The sequence below is a fragment of the Desarmillaria tabescens genome (genome assembly GCF_030435595.1).
Source record: "Desarmillaria tabescens strain CCBAS 213 chromosome Unknown EV420scaffold_16, whole genome shotgun sequence".
NCBI lineage: Eukaryota > Fungi > Basidiomycota > Agaricomycetes > Agaricales > Physalacriaceae > Desarmillaria > Desarmillaria tabescens.
This window is the reverse complement of record NW_026848315.1, coordinates 95,026-116,607: the sequence shown is the minus strand read 5'-3', so window position 1 is coordinate 116,607 and position 21,582 is coordinate 95,026. Positions and strand designations below refer to the sequence as shown.

Genomic DNA, 21,582 nt, shown 5'->3' with positions numbered 1-21,582 from the left:
TCGTAATACCATGGACACCATCGACCATATACCTCTGCAGAAACTTCGCGAAGACGACACGGCGGGCAGATCAGACGAGCATGCTAATGTTCATCCTCACTCACCTACTCATCCTCACCACACTCCACACCATGTCGACGCAGCTAAGAGGAGACGGCGAAGTGCCTCTGTAGACTATGATTTCTTCGACCCTACCGGCGCCGCCGGACTGGAGAGGCGCCTCAGTCGTATTTCGACTCACACTCACGACAACGTACGACCCACCAACGATTCCGACGTCACTCTATCAATACCGACTGATGGTTCTTTTGATTTGGAAAAAAGCCATGCGCGCCGTCGTGAAGAGGTATGTTCCGAGTTCTTCGCAAGCCGAATCTTTCGCGTTCCTGACACTTTTCCCGCACTAGACGCGAAGAGGCCAACATCAAGGACCGCCAGTTGGGTGTTGTGTTTGAGAACCTCCGGGTGGTTGGTCTTGGGGTAACGGCGTCTTATCAGGAGACCCTCGGGTCGACGCTGAACCCGTTCAATATTCCGTCGAAGATTCGAACTGCTCGTCATCCTCCTCTGAGAGATATTCTCTCTGGGTTTGAGGGTGTCGTTCGACCGGGGGAGATGATACGTACGTGGTTCTCCGGTTTCAAATTACTCTGACACTGATGCATCCTGAATTTGTAGTCGTCTTGGGGCGTCCTGGTTCCGGATGCAGTACATTCCTAAAGACACTTGCGAATCAAAGGGAGGAGTACCACTCGGTAGAGGGCGAGGTCCATTACGACTCCCTTTCTCCGGAAGAACTTTCGAAACATTACCGTGGCGATGTTCAATATTGCCCCGAGGATGATGTCCATTTTCCGACCTTGACTGTTGAACAGACCCTCAGATTCGCAGCAAAGACGCGTGCTCCTCAAGAGCGTGTTGGTCACTCCCGGGCAGAGTACGTCGATATGATGGTCGAGGTCCTCACAACCATCTTCGGTCTGCGCCATGCCAAGGGCACAATGGTCGGCGATGCTGCTATCCGTGGTGTATCAGGAGGAGAGAAGAAGCGGGTGTCTATTGCCGAAGCCATGGCTACTCGAAGCAAATTAAACTCTTGGGACAAGTATGTCTTCTACTTTTATTATCTTGGATGACGCGTCTGATAACCGACTTAGCTCTACTCGTGGTCTCGATGCCTCCACTGCACTTGAATTCGGACGCGCACTGAGAATATCCACTGACATCGACAACCTCAGCACCATCGTTTCCATCTACCAGGCGGGAGAGACGCTCTATCAACTTTTCGACAAGGTCTGCGTCATATACGAAGGAAGGATGGCGTACTTTGGTCCCGCAGATCAAGCGAAGCAGTACTTCATTGATCTGGGCTACCTTCCGGCTAACAGGCAGACAACGCCTGATTTCCTCGTGGCTGTTACCGATCCAAACGGTCGCATCCCCAATCCTGACGTTCCAAACCGTCCTCGTACTGCGGCCGAGTTTGCCGAGTGTTTCTACAAGTCGTACCTCGGTCGTCAGAATCGCGAAGATATTGCCTTGTACAAAGAGGTCTACGTAGGGTTACCGGATAGAGCTCACTATTATCGGGAGAGCGCGCGTGCGGAGCATTCAAGGAACACGAGGCAAAGCTCGTCAGTACTTTTTTTTTCTTGTCAAAAGAAATCTTCTCATTTGCTTTCAGACCCTATGTGATCTCTATTCCCATGCAAGTCCGAGCTGTGATGCAGAGGCGCACTCAAATCCTTTGGGGAAACAAGCAAGCGACTATCATGAATCTAGTGTAAGATTTTCTTTTAAAAATCATGATCATACGAGCTTAACTTAATTTGTGTCTAGATCGTTCGTTCTTCAGGGTGTGATTGTCGGCACGGTTTTCCTTAACGCTCCTGAATCGACCTCGGCTTTCTTCAGTCGAAGTGGTGTTCTTTTCTTGTACGGTTTTCCTCGTCATCGTTTGCACCGTATTAAACCAGACTTTCTGCAGCGCGCTTTTGTTTTCTGCTCTATCAAGTATGGCGGAAATTCCTGCTTTGTTCAATCAACGTCCTATTGTCGCTCGGCACCAGAAAGCTGCATTGTACCATCCCTTCATCGAGGCAGTCGCTCTTACCTTGGTTGATATCCCTATCACGTTCTTGACCACTACGGTCTTCGGTATCCTTATCTATTTCATCGTCGGTTTACAGCGGACAGCTGGGCAATTCTTGTATGCACTTTATTCTATCTCCCGTTTTGATTCCTGTGTGCTAAATATCTCGCAGCGTTTTCCTTTTGTTCCTGTTCACAATGGCCATCACGATGAAAGCTTGGTTCCGTGCCGTTGCCTCCGCTTTCAAGGCTGAGTCCGAGGCGCAAACGTTAGCTGGTAAGTTTGTCCCTCTATTCAATTTGACGTTCCTCACCATTCGGTAGGTATCATGCTCTTGGCCCTGGTCATCTATACGTACGTGTCTCAAAACCCTCCCGACTCACCTCTTTCTGACGTTAATGTAGCGGATTTACGATCCCCAAACCCTCCATGATTGGCGCTCTCAAATGGATATCATACATAAATGTAAGTTGTCTTTCTTTGATGAATTCATGTGATTTACATTTCGGTTAGCCTCTTCGCTACGGCTTTGAAAGTGTCGTGGCCAACGAATTCCACACACTCAATGCATCCTGCGCGGCATTTGTCCCTCAAGGACCTGGATACGAAAACGTCAGCATTAACAATCAGGCCTGTTCCACAGTCGGATCTGTCGCGGGCCAGGCCTACGTAGACGGCAACACATTTATTTCTCTTTCCTATGGATATTCGTATGGCAACACTTGGATGGTGCGTTGACAGATCGCCACTTTTTGTCATTCTCAGCCTAATTTGACCTTAATAGAATTTCGGAATTCTCATCGCTTTCATGGCGGCGTTCTTAGCTATTTTGTTCATATATTCCGAGTTCAACACCACCATTGCTGGTGAATCTGCGATGGTACTATTCAAACGCGGGACGAAGGCCCCGATTTTGGACCAGGACAAAAAGGATGAGGAGTCTACCTCCGTACGGTCTAGTCGGGACACAATCCAAGACGGTACTGCCGCGGTTGTGGAGGCTGAAAAAGCTTTGGCTGATCACCCGCCGATGACGGACCTGTTCAGTTGGCAACATCTGCAGTACACGGTTCCCGTGGCTGAAGGACAGCGGCGTTTACTTGACGATGTCTCTGGATACGTTGCCCCTGGCAAGTTGACGGCCCTGATGGGTGAATCTGGTGCGGGCAAGGTCGGTAACGATATTATTTTGACTGGAACAAAAATGGACTGATTGTTTGCGCAGACTACGTTGCTCAATGTTCTGGCTCAACGTGTCAGCACTGGTGTCGTTCTTGGAGACCGTTTCATCAATGGACTCGCTCTTCCCAGTGATTTCCAAGCGCAAACGTGAGCTACTGTCCTGCAATCAATTGCCTATCATGCTAATACACGGATTCTAGTGGCTACTGTCAACAGATGGATACACACGTGAACACCGATACTGTTCGCGAAGCTTTACTTGTTTCGGCAAACTTGCGTCAGCCGGCATCTGTTCCGCTGGCTGAGAAAGAGGCTTAGTGGGTGCTGACCGTGTACCTTCCCTCTCTGTTTACTAATTCCCGTCACCTATTTAGTGTTGAGAAATGCATCAAAATGTGTGGTCTCGAGGCTTATGCCGATGCCGTTGTTGGTTCGCTTGGTATTGAGCATCGCAAACGTACGACGATAGCTGTGGAGTTGGCGGCGAAGGTGGGTATTATTCCGCTTAATTTGCGTTGGGTATTGATCTGACGTTTTTGTGTTCTTAGCCTAAATTGCTGCTGTTCTTGGACGAGCCTACTTCTGGACTAGACTCACAGAGCGCATGGGCCATCATGGCTTTCTTGAGGAGTCTCGCTGATAATGGGCAAGCCATCCTTTGCACGTACGTCTTATGTCCATGCATCACAACGATGGAAGCTAAATCAATTGTTTAGAATCCATCAACCTTCTGCCGAACTTTTCCAAGTCTTCGACAGGCTTCTCCTTCTCAAGAAGGGCGGTCAGACCGTATACTTTGGAGATCTTGGACACAATTCCACGACGCTCATTCAATACTTCGAGAGAAACAAATCAAGGGTTTGCCACGAGACCGAAAACCCGTAAGTCTTGCTTCGCGAAGCATCTCTTCCTGATCTGACGGACGATGACATAGTGCTGAATTCATGCTGGACGTCATCGGCGCTGGAGCGACCGCCCATGCAACCCAGGATTGGTACGTCAATACCACTTTCAGCTCATGTAAACTCTTGTTGAATCTATTACAGGCACGCGATCTGGAAGAATTCACCGGAATGCGCTAATCTACAGACTGAGCTCGACGTTCTGCACGCTGAAGGAAGAAAGAGGGGTGCTGTCGAGGCTACTGTTCATAATGAGTTTGCCACGTCTTGGTTCCATCAGTTCACCGTTTTAGTGAAACGTGACTTCAAGTTCCGTTGGAGAGACCCGACCTATCTGATCGCCAAGTTCGCCCTAAACATAATGTCGGGCTTGTTCATTGGGGTATGCTTCGTACTTAATGCTTTAGATGATTGTCTAATCATTTTGTCTTACAGTTCACCTTCTTTAAGGCGAAGGATAGTCAACAGGCCACTCAAAACAAGCTATTCGTAAGTGAATTTGACTCCTATTTATTAGTATCATATTCTTATGATCTGCCAGTCTATCTTCTTGGGTACAATTCTAGCTGCTCCTCTGGTCAACCAGCTTCAAGTTCCGTTTATCAACATGCGTAATATTTACGAGATTCGCGAGCGTCCTAGTCGCATGTATCATTGGTCGGCCTTGCTTACATCCCAATTCCTCGCCGAAATCCCGTGGAACATCCTTGGATCGGGTGTATACTTTTTGTGCTGGTTCTGGACAGTCGGCTACCCGTCGTCTCGTGCCGGCTACACCTTCCTTGTGATGGGTGTCATCTTCCCTCTCTACTACACGTCCCTCGGCCAGGCTGTTGCGTCCATGGTGCCCAATGCGGAGCTTGCCGCGATCTTGTTCAGTTTCTTATTCTCTTTCGTTATGACCTTGTAAGTATCTTTGCGCCCTTCGTCGGTTTTGGCTTGGTCTCACATCGATTTTAGTAATGGTGTTCTGCAACCGTTCAGCCAACTCGGATGGTGGCAATGGATGTACCGGGTGTCTCCCTACACTTACCTCATCGAGGGTCTCCTTGGACAAGGTCAGTAAAGCTTTTTTTTTTTGAGATATGAATAGATACTAATCCTCATTTTCTATAGCTCTCGGAAGACAGAATATAACTTGTTCGTCTGTGGAACTTGTCTCTGTTATTCCTCCATCCGGGCAAACGTGTGGCGAATATCTCAACCCTTACGTATCTGCCAACGGCGGTTACTTGACGAACTCCAATGCTACCGATAGCTGTTTGTTCTGTTCAACCAAAACGACGGATGAGTTCTTGGGTAGGAACTTCAACATCTTCTACGCGCACAGGTGGAGGAATGTCGGGTTCCTTTGCGTTTTCATTGCTTTCAATGTGGGTCTCTTCTCCCGAAAACTCGGCATTGTAACTGACTGCAACTTGATAGATTTGGGCCATTTACGTTTGCACATATTTCTTCCGTGTGCGCACAGGAAGTTTGCTAGATTCGTTTAAAAAGAGAATCGCTCGTCGCCGATAGACGCATCACATTCATTGGACTAATTGCATAAGTTATAGTGATTTTATTGTAATTTTCTTAATTTTTCACATCTACGCACATAGAAAATTAGAAAGCCCCTTTGTACATCTTATTTACTAGACAGTGTAACTTTTACGATCAATACAAGCTATTATGGTGCTTATGTCGTTGTTGAACTGTCTGACTAAAGATTTTGTGAGGAATGTCTATTTGAACATCAAAAGCGCAGCACTGTTTCCAACGTTATCTATCCAGTAGCGGCAGTTGCCGGGTCCCCGATTCTTTCCTTCTGTACGAAGAAACCGCTGCGGCAAGTTGTATCCTTTTTGTAAATCTGTGTGAACGTGCTTGTTCAAGCTGGAATATATAATACAGCTTGACTTAAACTGGAAATGTGGTGGTGCAAAAAGCTCGCTCGGCGGCTGCGCCGCCAGCTCGCATTTTGCACAATCTAACATCTAAGTAATCTGATGTCACTATGAAGCTAGGTCAGGTCGAAAATCAACTTACCCCAGGTCAAAAATCACCGGCACCCTCAATTAGGTTGTCTGTTAGGTCGAAGGGAGTGAACCTAAATCCCATAGGTTATTTCTTTCGACCTAATAGCAAGTCATCATTTCGAGCCTCTTTCTGTTATTTCTGTTAGGTTGTTTATGAGCGTTCATAGGTTGGTATAAATAGATGTATGGTACCTGTTCCGGAACCAGTGGAACTCCGAATTTGCATTGCTTGGTAACCTACGTACATCTGGACGACGTCGACATTGATTGCGTGCACGCGTACGGCCAACGTCGATACCGTTAGGCTCCAAACTCTCTAGTAGCATGTACGCAAAACCGCCTTGGCTCCTCGAACGTCCACAGAGAACGACCTTGGGTCCTGGTCCTGGAAGTTCCAGGTTGAGGCAGCGGGAGCTGCTTCACATGTAAATGTTTCTACTCTCCAGATCTGTTCATTATTGACTCGCGACATGTCGGATTGTACAGGCCTGCAAAAGATAGCTCGCATAGTCCCACAACTGGACATGAACTATCGTCTCATCCAGATTCGTAAGTGGATTTTCCTCTTCACCGGTCAATATTACTCTGATACAACGCGTCAATCATGCGTCTTTTAGAACACAGAGCTATACTTCCGGCAATGCACCTGACAATGTGCCGTCTCAGCCTACAACAAGACCACACGTACATCCATCTGGTGAAATAATCAGTGATTCAGAGGCCAAAGATGAATACAAGGGCCTCTCTGCTCTTGAGTTCATTGCGCTGGACATTGATCTCACTTGGAGCTTTCACATGCTCCTCCTCGAGCTTGATGAATTCGAGTTCCGGTTTGACCCTAGTATCAACGCAGCAGCATTGCATCAGGGCCTAAAGGGCGCTTATGAATCATTGGCAACACTGGAGAAATTAGCAACCTGGATTGATGCTGGCGATATGATGCAGTGGGACACTGCCATCAAACAGCATAGGCTGTTCTTCATTATCACCTAGATACACGGCCCGTGCTAAAGTACCACTGCGATCAATAACAGCCCACTTATTCTCTCCACATGGCACTCGGCCAACCAAGCACTGGATCGCAGTAATGTCAATGACATGAAGTTGACCCAACGAGTTATAGAAGTGAATGTCCAGACCACGTATTTGCTCTGATTCAATGCACTTGCAACTTCGGATTGCAGCCAGAATAAATGTTGTCTCTGGATCTTCGAGGCCAAGTTGAAGACAGGGTGAACCAAAATGGATAACATAGATATGCTGAAGCTGGCCATAGAACATCTCCCGCACAAAATTGACGGCCGCGTTACGTCGACGAGCATGACGATCAACAAGCATCTCATACTGCATACGTTAATCAGATATGAGCAGATCTCCATCCAATATGAGCTTACGCGAACCCAAGAAGCATCTCGGCTATCATCACGGATGGTACCTAACTCAGATGCCCTCATGGTATCACCGGCATCTGAATCGATACGCTGGACCTTTCCCCACTCGATGATATCAGCGTTCTGCAGATAGCGCTTCACAGTGCCAAGTGGGTGCTGTAATCGGGTAACTAGTGCTCCATAAACAGGAGCAAGTGAGGTTGGCTGCTTCACTGCTTTTGGTGGGAGTAGACGACAGGTGGGATCTGCAGACCATTGTCAATGAACATTAAGGTATTCATCGGTATGAGAACACTTACATTCCTGAATCTGTAATGAGCCTGCAGGAGTGCGTTGTGAAGGACGTAAGGATAACTCATCAACCACATCATAATATATTTTGATTTGTGTCAGTTGTGCATCCTCAAGAACATGACGTGCAAGAGAGGCAAACGGATGACGCCGACTGTGAATGGCTGGCTGTATTGTTCCGCAATACCTTTCCATTGGGAATGCCCAGTAACACCAGACTGGTCCCGTGGCTTTGATACTGTCAGCAATATGCAAAAGGGCGTGAACCGTGAGTGGACATGTTGACAAGCGGTTATAATCATGTTGATAATATATTCTGAAAGTATTGGTTTTAGCCACAAAAGCCATGAGAGTAGATCAGAACCCACCGCTCATAATCCTGAACCCATAGTGCGAAGCCTGACTGCAACTCCTTGATCTCATTGTCTGAGATCTCAAATTGTAGACAGATATTGAGGAGTTTGACAAGACGTATAAAATGATCGTAGTATCGCACGGCCTTGAAACGTTGCCGCAGAAGCACAGGGCCAAGATAGAGTGCCCAAAACGACCACATCTCTGCAGAAATGTATACTCCATCGGCAGCGATATTGGGAACACGTGCACCATATGCTGAAGGTACCATAGAACCAGTGCGTGCTGTAGCCTCTCCAATAGCCCTCCACATGGTCTTTTCTAATTCATAAGACTCCGTACCATCATCGAGGCCCTTGAACTCTCCTGTCCAATGCAAAATGAGATTCTTTAGCAGGTTCTCCCATATCAAATGCATGAAGTCATATGGAAATGAGAGAGGAAACCGTAATGAGTGGAGAAAGAACAGTATGGAGGGACCTTTGATGCCAGAGGCACGTGAGCGTCGATCTGCCTCTGCATTAGTCGGTGCAGACTGTGTATCCTTGGCTTGTGCATACATCTCATCATGCGCACGAAGGGGCAGATTCATGGGATCATACTGCCTAATGGCAGAGGGTGAATTAATGATGTCAGGGTGATTGGCACGGTATAAGGGGACATAATGTGTGTTTCCTGCTGAGTCAGGCACTTTCAATCCTGTGATGTTGCACATGTGGCAGGGCACAAATCCATTGTGTCCTTTCATGCGCATGAGCATGGACACTGCAGGTATATCACCAAAGACCAGGATCAGATAAGCGCAAAGAGAAAACATTGTTCCAGAGAGAACATCGAAAGCAGGAACTCCTACTGCTAGCCTCAGCATCTCCTGGACGAATGGCCACAGAAAGGAGCACGAGTCCTTTGGCTTCTTTGGACCTGGGATTACACCGAGAGAGAGAATGTTCTCCAGGTGAAAACGAATATCAGGTGGAAGGTTGTAATTGAAAAGGATCAGAGGCCAGCATGTGTGCTTGTGATGCTTGAATGGGCCAAATCCATCTGTTGACAAGCATAATGCTATATCCCGCCAATCACCAAAATACCGGTAGTGATAAATCCACTCTCCAACCTGGACCAACTGGCGTAAGAGCTGGCAGTACACTGTGCCATCAAAGACATCCTCGACCTGCCCCGGTTTGTGCTGATGACCTTTAGCATGGTACTGCATGCTCTCAGCCATCTTTTGATTCATGGCAAAAGCACGAAGGCAGGGAATGAGAGGAATGTATGTGAATTTCTTGTGGGCCTTTCCATCAGCATGATACCAAGGTTCTTGGCAAAATGGACATTCCATCCACTTCTCATGAGCACCGACATAACACACACATGAGTTTGGACAGCAATTGTATATCTCTGGTTCAAATCCAGCCAGAAATGCAACACGTGAATGGATGCTATCAAGCCAGGCCCTATATCCCTTACAGTTAATTAATAGACTGCTGTAGTAATACATTGGCAATGTATTAATGCCTGTACGTGCAGTTGACAGCCAATTAATTAATGCCCCTACAGTGACTGGCAGCAGCTGCCAGCCTCAGCACTGGGGGGTGCTCGCTCCCATGGGTTCTGCGCGCCTCCGCCATTTGCACGTACCAAAAATAGGGCCAGGATGATTGTCATCAAATTGCAATTGTGCGGAATATGTTATTCCAGATGCAGGCGTGATAAATATAGTCATTCCTCTGTCACGTCGTATTTTTAGATCCTTGATTTGTCGTCCTGCTTCCTTCAGGTCCCAATCTGTTGCTTTTCGGCTGTTGCATCGTTTCATGGGTGTGAGTGTTATTTTTGGCCTGTCTCTCTGATATTTGCTTCCTCCGGTTTCTTCTGATATGTTTTCCTGACATTCCGCTGCTGACATTCTCGGAATGTAGCCAGATCTACATACCACATTTCATATCACTATCCACTGCAGTTCCCTTCACAACACAAAATAAAATCATCTTATCCGACATAAACAGAGCGAATCCAACATAAGCATAGCGCATCTTTCATTTCATTCCAATTAATGACCCAGTCTTTCAATCTGTTTCGCTCACCAGAATGCTAATCATAACAAGATGACTTTGAAAGACAAGAAGATAGCCTCGGTACGCACCCACCCTGACGCACCACAAATTCTCACTAAGTACGTTGCGCCGCAGTAACCCCAGACGTAACCCCGTCTTCAAGGATGTATCAATCACACCCGAGTCCGGATGGCACATCAATATCAATTTTAACGTCTAATACGTGTATATGGACAATGCTATGTGGAACTTCTATGTCCGAACTATGCCAAAACATTTTTCCTCCCTCTACCACGCTTCGACTTCGGCGCTACAGTCACCTCTTTTTCCATTCCTCCCAGTCCATTCCCCCGCCTCACTCGTTCCGCCAGGGTGAGGATCTCCTTCGGTGCGGGGCCTGTCCTCGCCCTTTTCTCTCGCGTAGTTACGAGCCCATCAAGTACTGGAGCATGACTTGGCCAGGAACGAGGACGTTTAACTGTACAATTGACGGGGTTCGATTCATTAGAACCCTCCACCTGCATAACGGGCTTATCGGCCACATCCTTGGCAATGACTCCAGTCAGATCTAAGCCGAGCGCCTCACTATGAAGCGACGCGGGAGCCTGCGAGATAGGTGATCCCTCCCCAGAGTTGGTGGGTGATGCGGGCGGGGCGATGTCCTTGGAAATGGTTCCGGTCGGATTTGAGTCAGGCAATTCACTACGAGGAGATGCGGGAACCTGCAAGATAGGTGAGATCCCTACGGAGTTGGTGGGCGATGCTGGCAGTGGCGAGGACTGAGTGGGAGTACTTGGGGCAGATGGTACGTCATGCACGGCCATACCAGTCTGACCAGACCTATTGTTGTCCTCGGGATTTGGCTCCTCAGGCTGCTTCTCGGCGTTAGAAGGGGATTCGCCTGCGTCAATCTGACCACCTTCAGATGGAGGTAACTCGTTCCTCCTGATGCCCTCCTCCTTTTCTGCTGCCGCACCAGCGTCATTGTCCACATCGATATCCTCTGAGCCCTGCACACCGCCCTCCGAATTTTGAGTGATAGTGGTGTTCCCCCCAAGCACACGAGCCGCACGTACATCAGGAGCTGTCAAAACAAATTAATAAGAACTTGAAACATCATGTAAAGCTACATACGAAACACCGTCTTCAGAAAACGAGTGAATGGGCTTAGATAAGTCTCCCTGAATTTCGGAAAGACCTGTCCAAATGTACGTCCTTGCTGGTCTTCCCCAGCGTGAAAGCTATTCCATAGTGAGCTGATAGCACCTGGCAGAGAGAGCAATAAAACACACCCGTATGTAGCTATCTTTCCTCGAGGCTCCCAGGGATCGGGGCCTCCAAATATAAGTAGCACTCCGCAGCCAGTAGCATCTGCCAAAGCCTTCGTGAAGAGTTTAATTTGACCAGGCGCCACCTTGATTGCACTACAACGGGAAAATAAGATAACCAGTTAGTATAAACGCAGTTAGCACGTACGCAGCATACATCTCAGGTGTCATTATGCCATCCTTCGCCGGGACTAATGGTGGCTGCTCCTTCGCCTCCGTCAAAATTTCCTGGCGTATCTCCTCTGGCTCACTCACAAACATCTCCCTTGTCGTTTCCTTCACAATATTCAGCACCTCCCCTTGAGTTGTTGCACCCTTCTTCTTTTCATCGACAAACGGCTTGACTCGTGACTTGTAGTACTTGTGTGAATACAACTCAACTGGCTTGAGTGCACGCGATCTCTGCTTCGGAAAGATGTCGCGGATGTGAATGCCAGTCGCTGCCTTCTTGATAGAACCATGATTTTGGAACCATTGTTTTATGCGCTAAAGCAAAGTAAACAGTCAAATTCGGAATGTAGAAAGAGATGCATGAGTAGTCACCTTGCGATCTCCCTCCGCTGTCCTGTCTCCTTCGAGAGGGAACTTCTCCCACCATGTAGGCATGAAGTCTTCGATAAAGTTATCGATGGCGGCCTTCTTTCCCTTCGTTCCTTGCGCACAGCGGTAGCCTGGGATACCACCCTCGAGATGGTCCCATTGATCAGGTGTCGCCCATGGTTTTGGTCCGGGTTTTTTCCGTGGCGCATCTAAGGGTTGCGGCGTTGATTTCCGAGCCATCTGTATCCGATGTGATTAGCTTTTTGTCTGGGCATATGTCATATCCGTACCTTTTCTTAGTCTAAATTTTTGTTACGGCACAATCTGATCCTCTTTGCACCCTGTTTTCCGGCACTTGCCTCAGTAACTGTACAGTATTAAATGGCACCCTTCAAGCCGACACACGTTTGTCACCTAATATGACTCCCTGCACCTCAAAATCCATGCACATTCGTCCCCTCATTGGATTCTAAATACAAATACTGCCAAATCGCCTCCATGGGAGTATTTATAGCAGAAGCTTGGCGTTCGGATGCTTTCACAACCCTTGATCCTAACTATCAACCACCCTCGCTTTCTCCATTTGTCTTTTTTTTGCCATGACCCAACACCAACTTAATCTCTCCGGTGATGCCTTCGCCGCACTCCTTCAGGCGCTCTCAGCCCTGAACCTTACTCGTACGTCCATCAAACTTTGATTTCACTCCCTTGCTTTAGTTTCTCATTGTCTCTCGTAGCAAACGGCGACCCTGCTTCAGGTGGGTCTGCCTCGAGTGCCACTACCCCAGCGAACACTCAAGCAGTCCCGAGTTCGTCCTCTGATGCGCCTGCTGCCTCGACTGGTAGCAACGACGCATCTGCGCAATCTGCTCCGCGTGGTGCCCCCGCCCCAGCAGTAGTGTCTGCTGGTAAGTTTTTTTCCCTTTCTTTTAGATGTGGAAATTTTAACTGAAGACAAATGTTTACAGTCACGACTACTCGTCCCTCGCCGCCTAACGTTGGGAGGCACCCCTTCACGCATGCTCCGCTCTCGCAGCAGCCTACTGCGGCGACGACTCTGACCTGCTCGTCCGCCAGCGCTGGCCCTTCCAGTCGTCCCCCCCCCCTCTCGCTTAGATCCACTCGGGATTTCATTGCTCTCATTGCGGAGCCTTTAACCCTGCGGTAGGACAGCCCGGCGAGAACTGGTATGTGATTATGGCGGGACGCCAGGTTGGCGTGTTCAGCAACTGGTACGTATTTCTTTCACTTGAAATCTATTTCGCTTACACCCATCATAGGGAGCAAGTCCAGCCTCTCGTGTCAGGCGTACCTCACGCCTGCCATAAAAAATACAAGTCTCGTGCTGAAGCTGATGAGGCCTTCGAGACTGCACTTGCCGAAGGGAAGGTCCGGGTCATCTAATTGTGCAGCGTTTCATTTAATCTTGGACTTCTATCTTGCCATCATGTTATTGATGTTCTCCGTGTTGTTATCGTGAATCTGTCGCTCGTTATTGCTGTCATTTCTGTTATCATTTAATCTGTCGCATAGTTCTTTATACATTTTTATCTCCACAAAACCTCAAAAAAAAATTCTCATAGTATTTATTGTAGTTATTTAGTATAGCTGCCCCAAAAAATAAAAGTGATTATACCCTGTAAATTGTGTGAATCAGTGCAAGAAGATATATATATATCAGGAACTGCCATTTCAATCTCCCAGAGACCCATGCATGGAAGACGGCAACAGCGAGCAGAACCGGTGAGATGTGGGTCCACCTTCCTCCTATCCTCTCCACTTACCTCTCTCTAGTATGTTGCAAGTAATACTTCGGTCACATCAGCTCGGACATTCCATCCCATGCCCACGGTATGTTGATCCCCATGAATTGCCAATGTTATCTCATTTGTCATAGGAAACAACTCGCTCTCTCTTTCGTTGAATGTGACGTGCAGCACCTTCTTGCTCAAATCAGTGTTCGCCTCCCCTTCTACTGCAATCCAACCTCTCTTATTCGGACGAGCCATTGTAACATCCAGCCACAGCCATCGCGCAAGTGGATGTATCCTAGCGTTGGACGGACCGACGGGGAGGTAGTAGAGAGGACTTGGGCATTGCTGATCCCCAAAAAGATAGGGAGATACCCCTCACGTGAAGTCTCATACAAAGCGCGCCTGTAATAACCCCTTGTAGTACCTGGAATGTAATCAATCGATATGGACCAGTAGCAACCAACCCGGTATAGCCGATTCTCAGCAGGTCAGTTTTCTTGAAGCCATCTATAGCTCTGTTGGCGGTATATCTGCTTTATATGTGTTCTATTCTGTCTTTCAGAGTTGTATTGTCCAAGCTAATAGTCAATTTTGTGATCCAGGACGCTGAAATGCATGTTAGAATTTCGATCAGTTTAAAATCATCAGGCAGTCCCTCACAAGTCCCTCTATGGAATCTAGCTTATAATCTGAGCTCGTTCATCTGTACATCCATCCGGCCCTACGACATTGTCTCCTTCCGCTTCTCAAGTCTCGGTTAGCTTCAGGGTGACTTGCCAAACATGTTCTCAATGTTCTTCCTTCCCCAACGACATTCACTAGTGAACTACTGATTTATTATCAGCGAAATGTACTTCTAGTCTGACCTCCTCACGTGCCTATTTTGGCCGTCAGGAACCTGATAACCTTTACCTCTGTTGCTCACAGCGACCCATGTCAGAGCATGAAGATGCGTCTCCTTCCCCTAGCGTCGAACCTGATCTCGCCTGTACTGAAAGCCTAGGTCAGAGATGGCCTCGCGTTGCGTTAGCGATCTTTTTCTCACTGCTTAGCTTGATCTGCAGCTCCCATCCCACCTCGCCGCACTTGTGGCCGTCCTCGCAAATACCACACTCTTGAAGAGAAAGCTGCTGCACATGCACTGTCCCAGCAGGGGTATTATGAACGGTGGGTAAATTCCTCTTGTGTCCTTGCATCCATTGAGATTTTCTCTTAGGAATCGCGACACTCTCTGTCGTCGGGGCCGTCGCCGTTATGCCGACTGTAGTGATAACCCAGAATGCAGTCGTCGAAAAGTCATTCGCTCCCAACCTCAATGACCACGGGGTCGAGGTGGACCTACGGTGCAAGTCCCTTTCGTATTCTCGTGGACCTTTTGCTTACAGACTTAGCCAGACTCCAGAATAAGGCACCTACCCCGGACGACTGGAAACGCTCCCTCAACAAAATCTGGCGTAAACTTGCGGCACGGCTGGACAACCAATCCTCACTCTCCTTCACTGCTAAAACCTATGCCTACGCTGTTGATTCCCAAACCGCAGATGCTGCCGCCGCCATCAGTAAAGCTCTTGAACCTTTCAACAGCCTTCAATCGCGTGGAGACTACATCGCCACCCAAATTTATCACCAGATGAGGTGTACCGATTTATGGAGAGAAGCGACAAATATCACTGCAGAAGTGAAGGAGGTTGTAGATTTATTACAGGATCTCCTCTGTTCGGCACTCTCAGGTGTTGATGAGTTGAGAAGGGCCCATCTCGACGGGACCTTGACATACTTACACAGTTAGACAAATAAAATATTTTCATGTGCCTCCTCTCTAAGTCCGCGGCCGGCTTTGCCTCCGAATTGGTCATGTTACCTTTTTCGAACGATGAAAAACAAATCATTCCTTGATCTCATGATTCCCAACTTTCGCCCTTAACACTCCCCGCGCCAACTGAACTCAACAACGCAATCCCTCCGGCCATGTCCTGTTCTACGTCTCGTCGACTCTACCCTCTCAGCATGCTTAAGGCACACGTGTGAACTTCTCAGGCTTCTCTGTTGTTGACCAGAGCATCATCTGGCCTTTTTTGGGTTTTTGGGTCCGTGTTTGCGTCGTCACTCGCTGGGTGCTGTTTGAATCCAATGTCCCCTCTCAGAATTACTTCGCAACCCTCTTCTCAGGCCTTTGCATGGAAGATAACGATGACATCAATGTGTGGGGTCTTCGTCCTCGCCCGGTACGTTTTGTTTACTCTAAATGTGGTTGGTGGGCTCATAGTTGGGCCTCTGAAGCGACGCAAGCCTTCCCCCATCATCGACGCTCGGATGCAGCACACACTGGAAGAGCACCTTGAAATCTATCTTCGTTCGATCCACGACGAGCAAATGGATTATTTCTGGACGTGGTTCATGGACATGTGGGCTAAAGTATACCCCCAGTCCTTCACGGCTTCGTGGGAGAAGGGATACGTGGCTAGCTATGAGGTGTGTTATCATGTAGGTCACCCTTTTGCTCTGAAGCGATTTTCGTTGTCTCATATTGATGTCTTCAGCGACTCGAGAGTCGTTTGGATATGATGGGCGGATATGATGCCAAGGAGGAACTGGATCGGTTCTATCGCCTCGCAGCCATGGAGAGCGCAAGTGATTCAGATTCGTCTGCCCCCAGCGAGATGGCTACCTCACACACTGCCAGTTCGACGCTACCATCTGATGTACTCGGGGCCGATGATGGGTATGATGAGCATGCCAGTGACACTACACAGAGAGTTCAAAAGCAGCGCGCAGGATGGGACTTGCGTAGAAAAGCAGTGAGCAGGGTATTTGCCTGGCATGCATTGGTCTGGGTCAATGGCACCGATCCTACATCAGAATGGGAGCGTCTTGATGTCGATGCCTGGGTGGAAGCTACCGAGTACGACCAGTTAGATGCACCATAATGTATGACAATAGAATGTATTTTGAACGCTTATTCCTCCTGGTCCTAAATATTAAAATTTATTTAACTAAGTGCTCACTATGGTATTGTTTGCCAACAGCCTGTGCTTATGTCAGGTTCATGTGGCTCTTCGCACGATTACTTGTACCGTTCATCAGATCGCTAGTATCTGTACGCCTTTAAATATCCTAACCATGGGCCTGCCATGCTTCCTCAGTTCAGTTTCAGGCATCGATGGTACGCAACATCAAGAAACCCAAGATCTCTGCCGATGCCTACTACGATGAGGATGATCTCGAGCCTCCTCCACCTCCAATTCACAACCAACATCGGCATACCGACTTCAATGTCCAAAGTCAGAGTGGATCCCGACTTCGATCGACGACAACATATCACGATGTACCAGCCAGTCCACCCCCGCTTCACACAGAGCTTCACGATCCAGTCCTGAATGACTACGGTGAAGGCGAGGATCTGTCATGGCTGGATGGACCGACACTGGAGGAGGAAAACAGTGACTCGGATGACGATGATGACCCAATCAATGGATTGGATCCACGAACCTCCGCCGAGGATGCCACCGTCGACCAGGTAGGCCGGTCCTATATTCTGCATCAGTATATTGATAGATGAACCTGTAAAACAGGATGACCCGCACCTTCATGACTGGCTTCCTCGGATCTGGGATTTCATGGAGGAAATGTTCCGTGCAGAGACTCCGGTGGGGGTCTCCAAGGTCTGTGCACGCTGTGGCTTAACGGCAGAAGAAGTGAAGCTCTATCGCTGCGCATCTTGTAACGAGGAACATCTGTATTGCGACGAGTGCATGGTTTGCCGGCACTATGGAAATCCCTTCCATCGCATGCTTGTGAGTGTCCCTGTTCTGTTTAGTACCCGCCCATCTGTTTACTCACTTCCACAGGAGTGGACTGGAACGTTCTTCAAACGCGCGACCTTAGCTGACCTTGGGATGGTCTTTCCTCTGGGTCACGGGCCAGGCTCATGCTGTTCGAGTCCTCGACGTGGCCGGCTCCATGTCCTCGATCTGGAAGGCATCCAGACACTCTACATCGACTATTGTTATTGCACGCAATCCCGTTCTCGATGGTGGCAGCTCCTTCGGGCAAGGTTATTCCCTTCAACCATAGTGGAGCCTCAGATCGTTGCAACTTTTCATACGCTGGAGATCTTCCATATGCTGTCGTTCATGTCAAAAGTATCAGGATATGAGTTCTACCACACTCTGGTTAGGCTGAGTGATAATACGGGTACTTGCATTCCTCCAGTCAGCCCTTTCCAAGCACCTTTACCATGTACCATACTGATGTTCACGTGTAGAATCGTTTCCAAGCGTTCATGCGAATGGTCAGGGAATGGCGACACCTCAAGTTGCTGAAGCGCAAGCTCGACAAGTCCCCACGAGATTTCAAGGATACCCCACCCAGAGAACTTCCTGTACCAGCGGGGTCCTTGGCAGTGAAATGTCCAGCATGTCCCTGGCCTGGGATAAATTTAGAGGAGGGTTGGGAGAATGATACAGATGAGCCGTAAGTGGTTGTTAACTGAGGTCTGCTTTTGTTGGTTCTAACGTCCTTTCTCCCAGATGGAAGTATACCCTCTACATCGCCATCGATGCGAACTTCCGACTGGTCCGTCTCGTCGTTTCGAATTCGAGCCGAGATCCCAGTCTGACAAATGGGGCTGCCTACCTCGTGCAGCAAGAGGATTTCCGTGCTCATGTCGCTGAGTATGGCAAACGCATCCCGTACGATCCCAGTGACTGTCGAGATCATGAAGCCGTCAAGCTTGCAACGACAAAGCGAGGTGCAGGATTGGCAACGAGTGGCATGGCGATGGTGGATTGTGCCCGGCATGACTGTAAGAACCCTAGCGCCGTGACAATACTGGACCACGGGGAGGAGTAAGGCACCTATTCTCTGTTGAACGAGGCATGTACTGACGCAGGCTTCTAGACAAGTGCGCATGGATTACATCTTCTGTGGCCGTCTTCAACATCCGACTCCACGGCGTGTGGTCGTCTCTTATGATATCAACTGTCAATGGTCGAAAAAATTATGGGAGCGTATCGACATATACCCGACATCCATGAGGCCCCGACAAGCACCGAGTGACTTTGTTTATCTGATCCCGAAGTTTCATTTGCCTGCTCACATTCCAAGCTGCCACGTCAAGTATTCGTTTTACAAGACACCGCACGTGGGTGAGACTGATGGGGAAGCCCCGGAGCGCGGGTGGAGCCGACTGAATCCTCTAGCGGCGAGTTTGAAGGTCATGGGTCCGGGAGGTTATCTCGACACGTTGGATGACCACATTGGTGACTACAATTATAGGAAAACTACGTTGATGGGTAAGCTCTTCATTTACCTGCCTCGACACCTCATTCTAACTTCATGTTAAGGTAGCACCCTCCTCAAAGCTGTGATAGATGCTATACTGGCTCAGACCCTTCATGCAGCCATTTACGCTGAGTTTACTACGAGTCTACCTCATGAGGAAGTCATAAAGTGGACGCAAGCTGTAGAAGACTGGGAAAAGGACCCGATTAATACGGTCAATCCGTTTGATACGACAGTAACACGTGAGCACAGTTTGATTCTCCATGCTATACAATGTACTGATCTATAATTCTCACAGAACTGACGACAAACAAGGTTCGTCTGACGCTCGCCCAAGAGGAGGCTGCTGAATTGGCAAGAATAACGGCCGCTCAAGTGCAGCAAGCAGAGCAATCGCAGCCACCGACACAGACACTGCAGGATGCCGACGCGGCGATTTTTGCCGTGGCGCATGAGATCGGTCCGAGCACAATGATATATCAAGGGGTAGAGCTGGAGAATGATCAGTGAGTAGCTCAAGTGATGTGGAGTGTTTGAGGATTGACCAGAGATTTAGACGTCGTCTCAAGTTGGCGTATACGGCTCTCGGTGCGCATTCAACAGATCGTGAGAGGGCACGGGTGCAGGAGGGCATGAATCGGATTCGCCGGCGTCTCGATGTCTGGTTTGAGATCCAACAGCTGTACATGCCTGAGGTAGCAGCGTTACGCACCGACTGGAACAAGGCACAACTCGCAGCAAAAGCAAGAGCGGAGCTTGTTGCTGCTGAGGCGGCTGTCGCAGCGTCGGATGTGGCTGAGGACCCGAAGAAGAAGACGTCGAAGAAGCGCAAGCCACGCAAGCGTCGCGCTCGGGTAAAACCGATGGAAGAGGCTCTGGAGGCCGTCAACATACCCCTCTTCCTCCCTAGCAGCACGATCAGTCGTATCCAAAGCAACAAAAAGCTCCTCGACTTCGAGTTTCGTTTGCGTGAGGCTGAGGTGTATGAATGTCTCATGACATTACATCGACTGTTGATTTATCAATCACATATCTACAAGTTCAAGGATCGCCATGTCACAGGACAGCTAATGAGCACCCGAGCGAGGTCGACGATCAAGAGCGTAATCGATAACATCGATGAAGCTGAAAATCGATATCGCAAGCTTCGGGAACATCTCGTTGTCCTGGCAGGAGCTCTTGATGGGGCAAAAGATGGTTGGGATCGGCAGTTGCGTGTGCTAGATGCCATGGATGTCCGTCCCCTCGATGAGAGCCTACCCGGAGAGACGGAAGGTCGGCGAACTATGAGTTGGATATGGCGTGTTCACCGTCATGAGACTGATGTGGAGGAGACTGTGGAAGGTGAGCGTGTACTTCAGGAGCTGTCACAGGAGCTGACATAGTCCTAGCTTTAAGGATAGAGTGGTGCAAGACCCAGGCTCGAGCCCATCGCTGGCGAGAAGAGGTGATCTTGGTTTTGGAGGAGATGAAGCGCGTCAAAGCTTTCTTCGCCTGGGAGGGCCAAAAATGGCTGTTACGAGCAGCACGAGAGGATATATCGGAGGGCGAATGCGCTTATGCACTGTGCCAGGCGGATATTCGGGCTCGTATGAGGCAGCACTGCATTGAAGTCTGGAAGGATGTCCCATTGTGGTTGGCATCAGGTACGGTGCCGAAGTCAAATCGTGGACGTCCCAAGCGCCTGAAACCAGTGGATAGACCTGTAGATATAGCGAATGTAGATCTTGCACAATAGAATTAGTTTGTTGAACTTGGAATAACACGAGACATTAGATACCTGCCAGAAATGAAAAAAAGGGGAAAAAAACATGACGAAGAGCACTCTGAAGCAATAATAATCCAGAAAAAAAAACCAAAAAAAAACATATGATCGGGTAACATAAGACGTAGAAGGGCATGTCGAATAACATACTGACATATTCATCTCCGGAGGAAGGATGATGACAACAAGGGTGAATGACAGTGACATCAACGTCGACATCAAAAACCCCATCAAAGAACACGAATTTGCTGACCTCGTACCTAGGAAATTAAAAAGAACTTCGGCACGTTTAAGAATCAACGGAAATTCTTTCCGATTTGGAGGGCAAGGCAGGTGCGCCCAAAATGAGGCGGTGCTATGGGCTCAAGCACATCGACAACGACGAGCAAGCATCTAGACGCATGCTGGAGCATCACCTGATCCCATACCTGGCTCTGATGGCTCTGATTCCTCTGCCAAAAACCGGTTGCAAGGGCAAGGAGTAATAGATTACGCCTGGCTGCAAGTACAAGGGATTATTACATTACAGGTTAATTACAGCTACAGGCAATAATAGATTACTAGGCTTTTTACAGGTGATCAAGCTTGGGAAGTGGTGGGTCTGAGGGGAAAGCGAAAGGCAGCTTTG

General features: G+C 48.6%; 7 protein-coding genes across 7 annotated transcripts; 4 read left to right on the top strand and 3 right to left on the bottom strand.

Moving 5' to 3' along the window:
* Positions 1 to 10: 10 nt before the first annotated feature.
* EV420DRAFT_1747723 (pleiotropic drug resistance ABC transporter) lies at positions 11 to 5,857 on the top strand (the record flags this gene model as incomplete). Its single annotated transcript, XM_060480203.1, has 25 exons — positions 11 to 302; positions 325 to 346; positions 408 to 622; positions 679 to 1,105; positions 1,158 to 1,634; positions 1,685 to 1,783; positions 1,840 to 1,935; positions 1,988 to 2,209; positions 2,265 to 2,368; positions 2,416 to 2,446; positions 2,497 to 2,557; positions 2,606 to 2,821; positions 2,877 to 3,263; positions 3,318 to 3,421; positions 3,475 to 3,591; positions 3,649 to 3,763; positions 3,823 to 3,938; positions 3,991 to 4,155; positions 4,209 to 4,268; positions 4,321 to 4,558; positions 4,612 to 4,665; positions 4,718 to 5,082; positions 5,137 to 5,234; positions 5,293 to 5,549; positions 5,602 to 5,857. The coding sequence occupies 25 exons, from the start codon at positions 11 to 13 to the stop codon at positions 5,692 to 5,694; spliced, it is 4,431 nt and encodes a 1,476-aa protein (XP_060330975.1). The 3' UTR covers positions 5,695 to 5,857.
* A 1,051-nt stretch (positions 5,858 to 6,908) lies between these two features.
* EV420DRAFT_1620490 (uncharacterized protein) lies at positions 6,909 to 8,648 on the bottom strand (the record flags this gene model as incomplete). The annotated part of the gene is made up of 5 exons (XM_060475579.1): positions 6,909 to 7,032; positions 7,192 to 7,538; positions 7,589 to 7,830; positions 7,885 to 8,192; positions 8,245 to 8,648. 5 exons carry the CDS (start codon positions 8,646 to 8,648, stop codon positions 6,909 to 6,911), a joined length of 1,425 nt encoding a protein of 474 aa, XP_060330974.1.
* Positions 8,649 to 9,239: 591 nt separating this feature from the next.
* Positions 9,240 to 9,671, bottom strand: EV420DRAFT_1235924 (uncharacterized protein; the record flags this gene model as incomplete). Its single annotated transcript, XM_060466584.1, has 1 exon — positions 9,240 to 9,671. A coding segment is annotated over one exon (432 nt), but the record flags the coding sequence as incomplete, so codon positions are not given.
* An 876-nt stretch (positions 9,672 to 10,547) lies between these two features.
* On the bottom strand, positions 10,548 to 12,392 carry EV420DRAFT_1678670 (uncharacterized protein; the record flags this gene model as incomplete). The annotated part of the gene is made up of 5 exons (XM_060479180.1): positions 10,548 to 11,368; positions 11,419 to 11,525; positions 11,577 to 11,708; positions 11,761 to 12,098; positions 12,156 to 12,392. 5 exons carry the CDS (start codon positions 12,390 to 12,392, stop codon positions 10,548 to 10,550), a joined length of 1,635 nt encoding a protein of 544 aa, XP_060330972.1.
* Positions 12,393 to 12,751: 359 nt separating this feature from the next.
* Positions 12,752 to 13,556, top strand: EV420DRAFT_1479417 (uncharacterized protein; the record flags this gene model as incomplete). Its single annotated transcript, XM_060469575.1, has 4 exons — positions 12,752 to 12,830; positions 12,890 to 13,060; positions 13,321 to 13,384; positions 13,433 to 13,556. The coding sequence occupies 4 exons, from the start codon at positions 12,752 to 12,754 to the stop codon at positions 13,554 to 13,556; spliced, it is 438 nt and encodes a 145-aa protein (XP_060330971.1).
* A 310-nt stretch (positions 13,557 to 13,866) lies between these two features.
* EV420DRAFT_1479416 (uncharacterized protein) lies at positions 13,867 to 16,833 on the top strand (the record flags this gene model as incomplete). The annotated part of the gene is made up of 10 exons (XM_060469574.1): positions 13,867 to 13,895; positions 13,947 to 14,003; positions 14,050 to 14,227; positions 14,328 to 14,393; positions 14,971 to 15,073; positions 15,123 to 15,249; positions 15,302 to 15,636; positions 15,944 to 16,131; positions 16,187 to 16,378; positions 16,447 to 16,833. The coding sequence occupies 10 exons, from the start codon at positions 13,867 to 13,869 to the stop codon at positions 16,831 to 16,833; spliced, it is 1,662 nt and encodes a 553-aa protein (XP_060330970.1).
* A 233-nt stretch (positions 16,834 to 17,066) lies between these two features.
* On the top strand, positions 17,067 to 20,927 carry EV420DRAFT_1642445 (uncharacterized protein; the record flags this gene model as incomplete). Its single annotated transcript, XM_060477365.1, has 10 exons — positions 17,067 to 17,423; positions 17,479 to 17,700; positions 17,755 to 18,117; positions 18,171 to 18,379; positions 18,436 to 18,753; positions 18,806 to 19,200; positions 19,252 to 19,431; positions 19,488 to 19,695; positions 19,746 to 20,533; positions 20,581 to 20,927. The coding sequence occupies 10 exons, from the start codon at positions 17,067 to 17,069 to the stop codon at positions 20,925 to 20,927; spliced, it is 3,387 nt and encodes a 1,128-aa protein (XP_060330969.1).
* Positions 20,928 to 21,582: the final 655 nt, after the last annotated feature.